Genomic DNA, 10,174 nt, shown 5'->3' on the forward strand with positions numbered 1-10,174 from the left:
AACTATAGTATATGTATTCATTTATAATTTTATATTCCCTGGGTTATTATTCTCAAAAAAGTTTAAAAGTTTAGTAATTTATAATTTATAATATATTAAATAGTCAATTTTCAATTTGAAATCAATTTCAAATCAATTTTAAAATTGAGTGGCGATTTTGTAATTATAATAAAATCAAAAAAATATTTATAAACTATATTTTATTTCTTTTATTTTTGTTTATCTTCTTATTAGTCTGTTTTATATTTTTTTTTAAATATGAAATTCGGCTAGTTATAAAATATTTTATATGCACAATAAATTAAAGATCACGATAAAAACTTTAATTGTATACTCCATCCCATTTTTAATATAAGTCGTTTAAGCGTTTTGCACGATTATTAAGAAAAAATATGTTTACCTATATTAACCTTAAGTTTTCTGAATAATTATGGAGAAGTTTGATTGAAAAAAGAAACGCAAAAGTACGAAAAGGAAGAGAAAAACAAGCTGTAAACATGAGACAATTAATGACCAGACTAATAAATAAGGTTAGTTTTGATAAATATATCTAAAACTTTATGTAAAATAATATTAATGAAAATCATGAAAGCCTCGTATATTAAAGGTGGGACTTGGGAGGGGGTATGTTTTCTGAAGCACCAATTGTCATATATACTCGATAGGCAGGATTTGTCAAAATTTATTAATTCTCCACACATTCTAAAGCATCATTTGTTTGCTCAACATCAGGAGGCTGTCCGAAAAGATGTTGAACGAGCATTTGGCGTTTCTCCAAGCTCGTTTGCATTTTTATCAAGTGATCATGTTTTGTTTGATATCGTGATATGATGGAAAAAATAATGATTGCTTGTATAATTATGCACAATACGATAATTGAAGATGAACGACACATTTATCTAAACTATCACAATCTCACAAAATTTATGAAAATTCGACCAACACAAAATAGTAGATAAAGTGGAGATGGAGAATAAAACGTTGATCCAATTTTTAAATTTTCTATTGAACGTATTGCAAGTTTATCAAGCTATATGACAAATAGGGCACAACTTCGCAATATAGAAGCTCACACCGTTCTTAAAAATTATCTGATCAAGCATATCTGGCAAAAAATCGACAATGGTAACTAAATATGTAGTTTTTCATTTGTTTGCAGTATGCGTTGTGTATTTTTAATTTCATATTTCGTATTTCGATTGTTGTAATTTCTTATCTACCACAATTTATTCTACATCCACACACACATAGAGGTGGCAATGGGCCGGATCTGGATCAAATCTTACTTGATCCAGCTCAAGATTTTCTTAATTAGGTCTAAATACGGTTCAAATTCATTGAATCCAAAAAAACGAGATCCAAATCCATAAGATCCACAACATATCGGGTCCAGACCCGAATTCATATTTTTTATGTCTTTTAAAATAAATTTAAATGTGTAAAGTTTTAACAATCATTCAAAAAAATAATTACATCATAATCCATAAAAAAAATTATAAGAATTCAAAATAAGCAAGAATATAATAATAAAGCACTAAATAACATATTAGTAGTAGACTAATAGTTCAATAACATCTCGAAACAATCCATTTTTGTAATTGTTCAAAGACGTCTTCCATGTTACAACTACTTTCATATCATCAACATCTTACAGAATTTAAGAAGAAAATATAACGAGAATGCATACTTATTTCAATTGTATAGCTAGGTACAAAAGAGATGAAATGTATGTCTTAAAATTTACCTTAAAAAAGAAAAATAATATTTTGAACACAAATAAAAGAGATAATAATAATAATAATAATAATAATAAATGAAATTTAAATTCAAATAAAAGTAAAATATTACCTTTAATAAAATTATACTCCATCCGTCCCACTTCAAGTGTCTTGTTTTCATTTTTGAACTATCTCATTTCAAATATCTTCTTTCCCTTTATGGAAAATATTATTCTCAAAAAGCAACAATTCTTGGGGTCCACATTACCTTTTCAACTTTACACCACGCTACTTAATAATCTAATTAATATTTTTCTAAATAATCGTGCCGAAAAGAAACATGACGTTTGAAGTGGGACAGATGGAGTATTTATGAAAAGAGATGTATAGATTAACCATAGATCTTTAGGGTAGAGTTACATGAAAATAAAAGTAAAATTATATATATAATTGGATCCATGGGCCGGATATGGGTCTCAAAACTCTTGCTCTATATTCAGATCTGAAAATCTTAGAAATAATTCAGATTCGATCCAAATCCATCACATCCATTTTTAACAAGATCCAAATCTAAAAAATGGATCTAGGTTTACGAATTTGAACCAAATCCAGAATTCACTTCCATCCCTACACACTACATATAAGCAACAGAAACCTTTGAACCCAATCGATTACACTAGTAAGAATAAATGATGCCAAATCTACTTTTTTGCTAGAAATGTTCGAGTATTTTACCAAGTGTCAACCATCTATAATCTTCACATAATTGGAATGGCATATGTTAGAGTTGTGTTTACTCTATTCTGTTATTGTCATTTATATAGTCACTTGGTTATTCATGGATACCGTCAGAGATACCAGATGTGATACCTACTGCACTAGAATATTCTTAGAAGATTCATTTCTAGATAAGTACAGAGTTTCTTGAAGATATTGATTTGCTCTCAAGAGATATTTTCGTGGTGGACTTCTCAAATCTTATAGATCGACTTAAAGCTTTATCATGGACGAGTTTTAATCGAAGAATGAGTCCTAGATTTCTTCTCTATATAAGTCGAGCTCTCCCAGAAGTTAAGTTCGGCTTTTTGTGTATGGGATAAGCATTTATTGAGTGCAACACGTTTTGTGAGAGTGTAGTACGTTTTTGAGATAACATCTTTGTTTCGTTCATGTGTTCTAGTATTCTTACTTTACTTTTACTTCCTGCCGATAGCAAGGTATTTTCTGTATATCTCATTTGTGAGTTGAAATTCGAGTTGTAAGGGAGTAAGTGTGTTCGCCGGGGTACAAATTTAGAAGGTTAGTGTTATCTACCTTTCGACTTTTCACTTGTGTTGAGGTTTTGGAAAATTATTGAAGCATAGAAAGATTGAGTCTTGTGTAAGTCCTGATGTAAGTTAATCTCTCATAGTGAATCGTTTTCCTTGAGTAAGGCCACCCAAACGTAAGTGTTCTATTACCGAATTGGGTTACCATTTCGTGCGTTCGTTTATGTTACTGGTTTTGTTACTCGTCGTGTTATAGTATCTCGCTAAGTACTATCTCTGGTATTTGCGAGATTTTTTATGTGCATTTGGACAGGTAGGTCTTTCAATAGATAGCTATTTGATCGTTCGAACTAGGCGTGCTCTTTGATTGACTCTTCAAGCTCCTTCACACAAAAAACACCAAGTAGAAGGAACTAGCGTACGCAACTGTTGAATGGAGTAAAACAAAGAAAGATAGAGAAAATATGGGGCAACAAGGTAGCTTCCAAAGACAGAGCAACAACAGCAGCTGCCCGGAGACGGAGCAACAACAGCTGCCCGAAGACGACGCGACATCACAGCTGCAACGACATTAGTTCAGAGGCGACAAAGGCACGACAATTTCCTAGCTTAGATCTCGGTCTCTCTCAAACCAAAAAATAGTCTTCCTCCGGCAACGCCATTGTTAAGTTCACCCTCAATCTCACTCCGACTAACTCACGCAAAAATAGCAAAGATCGGACGAAGAAGACACACAAGCTTATTCACACTTCGACCAAGACACAGATATGATAAGAGGTGAGATGAAAATTCGGACAAAACTTATTTTATTCACAAATGAACGTAGAGAGAATGAAGAAGAGAACAAGAAGGAAGAAAGCAACTAGGGTTCTCAAATTGGTCTGAATGAATGCGAATAACTAGACCTACAATTTAAGTCAATAGATGTGTTGCCCCAAATAGGCTGAAGGAGGGTAATGAACCGCCAAGAGATGGCCTTGAGTTGGGCCAACCATTTCAACATTAATTTCTTGTTAAATCTGAAAAGGTTACGAACTAGTTCATCAATTATTAAATCATGTGTTAATTTTTTTTTTGTCATATACAATACAAAATTGATATTTACTTATATCAAGAATTGTAGATTTTTCTCATTGGTACTACTATTTCCAGAAGTTCTTTATAAGATAAATCAAGCGTCACCAAAACTACGACATTTTTAATCCATAATAGAGGTCGGCATAGTAATAAGAATGCTTGAACAACTCTACCAAAAAAGTATATTGCTCGGCATCTTTGTATCTGCATATTTAATTTATTTGGCTTTATTCTCGACACTATTTTTTGTATGTTGCGAGTAATTTTTTAATGGAGATATTTCGATTATAATTATATGGTGATAAGTAATTTATGGAAATATAACACGTGGAAACCATTAGCCTAAGACCTAAGTAGTAATAGCGTAATTAATTTTCGTGGCATGCAATTTGTTCCATTCGGACCAGTCTATGGGAAAAGGAAAAGGGCCAAACTAACCGACTTTGCACCCAAAATTCGTAGAGAGAGAGATAACGCGTTTTCCCTCCCTTCGCTTCCTCCCTTTCTCTCTCATCCTCTTTTTCCTTTCCCTTTTCCTTTTTTTCTTTTCTTTGTGGGGGAATGCACTGACAGTTTGCCCTTTCTCCATACACACACAAAGGCGGAGTCAACATTGAAGAAAGTAATTCCTCCATCATTCTCTCTCTAGAAACGAGCTTAGAAGCAAGGAGACGATGAAGAAGAAGCTACCCATGCGGATCCAATCGCCGCCGCCTTCTCTGCCGTCATCGCCATTATCGTCACCCAACGACGGCGTCGTTTTGGAGGACTTGATGGGCCCCTCGCTCCCCACCGATCTGATCATCAACATCCTCTTAAGGCTGCCGGTGATGTCTCTGGGTAAGTTCAAATGTGTTTCCAAGGAATGGCTTCAATTAATCACAGACCCACACTTCATCTCCACTCACAGGGAGCTCTCTCTTACCAACCCGAACATAGTGTTAGTGAAAAAGGTTCCTTTTTTAGAGGAGCCCCTCATGAGAAAATGCACCAGGGTTGATGTTTGTGCCCTAAGCTTTGATGGGCTCTGCAAGAATCTTGACTTCTCTTTGTATTTAAACGATGATGAGAAGAATATTGAGATGTTGCCTTCCAAGTGGGATCTCATTTGCTTTGTGAGTGAGAGTGGGTTTTATGCTTGTAACCCTAGTACACAGGTGATGATGAAATTGCCCGAGGCCAGTTGTTGCACCTCGGGCGAGGTGAATGCCGGGATGGGGTATGTTAAAGAGAGGGATGAGTATGTGTTGGTGCATTTGTTTGATAGAAGCTTGGACATACATGTGGATTATGACATTGGGTGTGAAGTGTTGAGATTGAGAGACGGGGCGGAGTGCTCATGGAAGGTGGTGGATGCGAATTGTCCGTTTGTTGTTCGTGGTTGGGGAGTGTTGGTGGAGAATGTGTTCTATTGGATGATTTGGGATGAGTACAATCAGCCGGGGGATGAGGCCATCGTGTCGTTTGATTTGGGAAAAGAGGAGTTTGGAACTGTGTCTCCTCCTGAGGGCTGTTTTGACCCCAATGGCGCCTGGTCTCTGGTGGAGCTAGGAGGGAGATTATGTTTGGTAGACAATGTGACACGGCCTATGACTATGGATATATGGGTCTTGAAGGATATTGAGAATCACAAGTGGGTTCGGGAGTATAGTATTCAGATGAATGGGTATACTAATGACATGCTCAGCTTCATTGTTCCATTGGATTTCCAAGACGGGAAGATTGTGATGGATGCCAAGCAAGAGAGTCTTGACTACTACGATGTCAAGAAGAAGCACATCAAAAGGATGGACCATCTGATTGCAGGAGACTGGAACTGGCTTCGTCTTTACTCTGAGAGCTTCTTTTCCTTGAGAATCAAATAGATATTTGATGCTTGATGCCAAATATTAGTGGCACATGCACTTCATTTGTTGTCTATAATCATGATTGTTTTCTTGTTTCCTGATATTGTCTGCTTCCAAATTCAATCCAAATCATTAGGGTTTTTTGTTTGTTGAGTTTTCAAAGGGCAACCAGACTATAATAGTCTTCAAATGCTTATTTCTCATATCTTTGTTTGGACAATTGTTCTTCTGGTCTTTGATAGCCAAGTTGTTCTGCTTTGAGGGTGATTAGTTGTTGTATGATTTTGGAAAGACATTGTATTTGAATGGAATTGTTATAATTCTTCTTTCTTCATATGATTGCCTGACATTTTATTTTGGGTATATTTATATGAGCTCCTTCGTGATGATGCTAAAATAACTCTGGCATGCTCATCTAGAGATGCAGCTACTAGAGCAGCATTTTGGTTCAGTTATGAGACAATATTTCTGCCTTATGAGGTATCTTCTGACTTGTCTTCACTTTGAACTCTGTATCTCATCTCTGAGGTCATTCAGGAAATGGTAGTTTTATCTCATTTCAAACTTATTCATCTTGCCCACAAAATTTTATGTGGAAGAAGAACTGCACCACTGTACTCAAGAGATTGAACAGGCATTTGAATTGCCAGCTTCATGGGACTATTTTATTTTGCTTGTGGTTTTCCATTTTGTCTTTTCTGCTATTAGTCCGCAATTTACTTGGAGTTCTTCATATAATTCAGTACACAATTTTGTCCTTTCTTTCCCAGCTCAGCCATATACATTGTTGTATATGTTTTGGCAGCAGGTCTTAGAAAGTATCCTTTTCTGTTCATGTTGTTTCTTTATACTATTGTTCATAGCTGAGGAGGTATTGTTTCCAATAAAATTCTGTATGAAATTGAAGAAACATGAATTTTGATCTCTGTGATTACTAATAGAGGATGTGCTTCTAGAAACAGGGTGTACATTCATCATGGATTTATTGATGAAAAATGTAATGGATTTTATCTTACATAGCTCTTTAGGCACTCTTGGTCTTCTTATTGTAATTTTCTTCTCTCAATAAATAAAGATGGTAGGTTTATGATGGTAAATTCAAATGGAGTTTCTTTTCTCGGAAAAATGTGGGGGGATTAGGATGGGTATGGCTTAGAGACATGCTCATGCTCAGTCTTCAAATGTTCATATGATAACTAAAGTTTGTTAGATGTGGATTTGCCATAACCATATCTCTTAGTTTGTCTAAGATAACTAGTTCTTTTTGTAAGATGTTTTGTGCGGGCAGTTAGGTGCGATTTTGTTAAATTTGTTCGTGTGAATGAATCCACATCCGTGTGCATGATGCTAACTTTCGGCTAACATGTTTTTTGTTTATTCGGCACATTACTGAAAGAATAACATATGTGCAGCAGGTGCTCATCAGAACCTCTGAGCATGGATTGGTTTAAGTAATCAATGACAAATTCTGGTATCTTATCATATGATGGAGCACTCTGGTGGAAATCCGTTTGGAAAACGTTTGGAATCGGTGCAATAGTTGTAGATCATGTAGTTCTTTTGCACCCATTTTATTCTTTCTATCCCAGGATTGTCCAGCGACTGAGAGAACCATGAATTGGCAGACGAGTTCTTGGAGCAGGAACCGGATGGGCTCGTGCAAGCCAGCGCATTGAAGTTTGTGTAGGAGGCCGTGAAAGGGGCTTGTGTCCAGTCAGTTTTGACGAGCCCTCCTCTTGTTGCCCAATCTTCTGCATCCCACAGGCTCGAGAAGATCCACATCGGCTGGTTTTTGGGGTAAGATATCCCTTTGGATTCATGGTTCTTGAATTGTCTGATGGGAGTTCCATCTACTGAGAATCTGTACAGTGAAACATCACTTCAGCTTCAGTAGGTAATCGAGGATCGGAAACCTTAAAGAAGGAGGATCATGAAGGAATTACATGATGCCGAGAGGGTTCCACAAGATGGAGTAGGTGTGGAAGTCCTTTGTGGGATCGAACCAGAGGTAGAACTGCTGCTCTCTATTACCTTGCCCTTGTGCGAATACGTTTGTGTGCAGGATGTAAGGATCCCCAGTGAGGTTGCCGAGAAATTCGAAGTCGATTTCATCGTGGTTCGACCCTAAGGAAGACAACTGAAAGAGAAAGAGCACGTTGATGAGTAAGCAAGCAGATAATGTATATGTTAAGTTTATGCAAAAGAGTGTATACTTACGTAGTAGGTCGTGACGGTGCCAGCAGAGTTACCAGCAACGAGCTTGATCTGCATGTCAATCTTCCCAAACATGTACTGATTTTTGGACCTAAATCCAGAACCAGAAGCCTTGTCCAAGGAAAGGGTAAGAAGCTTCCCGTTATCGAGTATTTTCGCCTGGCCCTCGCCCCACGTGATGTCGAAATCTTGGTTGAAATTGCCACCAGCAAGAACAGCCCCAGCAAAGGCTGCTAGCAACAGCAGAAGCACAGGGAACATCTTCATCTGAGGTAAAGCAACTTGAAGAATCATCTAATCTTTTTTTTTTTTTTTTTTGCTTTGAATTCTATAAAAAAGTAGGTGGTGTGCATGAGAGTGAACTTGAAGAAGGGGTTTAAATAGGGTTTTTGAAGTGAAATAGATTAAAGATGAGGATGAGTTGGTGGGAAAGGGATGCATGCGTGTGGAAAGGGAATAGGAGAAGAGACAGCTAAGCTAATGACGTGAGAGTAATGGATTCAACATGCATGCCATGCAATGCAAACCACATATTATAGTTTTTTTGCATTTTTATCCAAGGATGGGAGTTTGGTGAATTATATCAAGAAATAGATGTTACTATTAGTTTTAGGTTTCAAGGAAGCTGGGGGGTGGGTGTTGGGGGGTTATTCTCACAGCTGTTTGGATGTAACCATGCTTTTAAGCAGCTGGACATCATTGGACTGTTGCAAGCAGATACATCAATGAAAATCAGCGCCGACGGACTTCACACACGAATTTTAAATATCGTGTGACGGAGGACTCGAATATGAGACATTTGGCCTCGAATTCTATCACTAGCCAACACACACAAATTTTCCATTTCTTGATGCTGCTTGAAAAACAGCTATCTGTGTAGTATTTTTAGATTTATTGTCATTGAAATGATTCAAATGAATCGATTAGTACTGTTTATTAAAATTATGCTATTTTCAATACTTTTCTCCCGAGCAGTGGTACTTACTAGTGTAGGTGTGGGATGAACTTAGATGTGACAAAATAAGTATACTAGACAATTTTTGATGCTCCCTTTTTCAAGGGATATCAGTAACTGTCTTCAACCATTACAAAATATCTTAAGTATGTGTTGCATAGAACAAGTGAGACTACTTATTTTTCCATAAAAGATCTGAATTAGAATTTTGATCATATATTATCTTACGTGGAAATTAGAAATTAAATAGTTTTGTTGAATCAATAAGTTTTGACATGTAGATTCAAAGGGAAATCTGATTACTGAATTGTCATGTAATTAGTTTTTAGCTTCCAAGTAGGATTAAATGTGGTTGCAATTTTAATTCATGTCGAATTTCAAAAAATTAAAACTTTGTGGATTTTTTTTATCAAAATAATAATGTTGATTAAAAATAAAATTTAGATGTATTCAGTATATATATTTATGGGCAATTAACCTAGTTTTTTCATTGGCTAGTTTGGCAAACATAAAATGGCATTATCTACTTCTCATAAAATAATTGAGTGTCCAACTGGACAGCAATTATGGGCCATTTTTACTAGTGCTACAAAAACGAAGGTCCTCTAAACCTTGTCACTTTCAACTCTTTGGTCAACTACTTTCTTTCATTAAGTTTTGCTTTAATATGGCTTGATTTTAGTGGTGTCACACATTTTTATAATATTTTCTCTTGTACTTGGCATATTAATTTTATGCAAGTGTGTGAATCACATCATTAATTTTTTTTGAGTTGGCAACAGCTTATAACACACATTTTTATACACACATTATTAATCAATAGCTACTACAGCTCCTGCATGAGCATGACGTTAGAATATTCTTCGTTGTGAAATTGTGTTAGTTGTGCATGACTAATGCCTAAGTTACTATTAAAAAAAGGTAAATGATTTATGTTCACGCGTATAAGTTCTTATATGCTCCATCAAAATTTCAAGAAATGAGACCAAACACATTGATAAGATGAATGTGGTAAATGTTGAGTGACAAATCATACAAGTCCAGTTATCGTGTAATTTAGTAGTAATATGTATGTGTTCTCACACGCCTAAATTT

General features: G+C 35.9%; 2 protein-coding genes across 2 annotated transcripts; one reads left to right on the forward strand and one right to left on the reverse strand.

Annotated features, from left to right (window-relative positions):
* Positions 1–4,468: 4,468 nt before the first annotated feature.
* On the forward strand, positions 4,469–6,244 carry LOC130988728 (F-box protein At4g19940-like). Its single transcript, XM_057912665.1, has one exon. It carries the CDS (start codon positions 4,738–4,740, stop codon positions 5,926–5,928), a length of 1,191 nt encoding a protein of 396 aa, XP_057768648.1. The 5' UTR covers positions 4,469–4,737; the 3' UTR covers positions 5,929–6,244.
* A 1,018-nt stretch (positions 6,245–7,262) lies between these two features.
* LOC130988734 (xyloglucan endotransglucosylase protein 1-like) lies at positions 7,263–9,186 on the reverse strand. Its single transcript, XM_057912677.1, has 3 exons — positions 8,128–9,186; positions 7,854–8,047; positions 7,263–7,771 (listed from the first exon to the last, which is right to left on the reverse strand). The coding sequence occupies exons 1-3, from the start codon at positions 8,416–8,418 to the stop codon at positions 7,390–7,392; spliced, it is 867 nt and encodes a 288-aa protein (XP_057768660.1). The 5' UTR covers positions 8,419–9,186; the 3' UTR covers positions 7,263–7,389.
* Positions 9,187–10,174: the final 988 nt, after the last annotated feature.

Source organism: Salvia miltiorrhiza, chromosome 1, assembly GCF_028751815.1.
Source record: "Salvia miltiorrhiza cultivar Shanhuang (shh) chromosome 1, IMPLAD_Smil_shh, whole genome shotgun sequence".
NCBI classification, from domain to species: Eukaryota; Viridiplantae; Streptophyta; class Magnoliopsida; order Lamiales; family Lamiaceae; genus Salvia; species Salvia miltiorrhiza.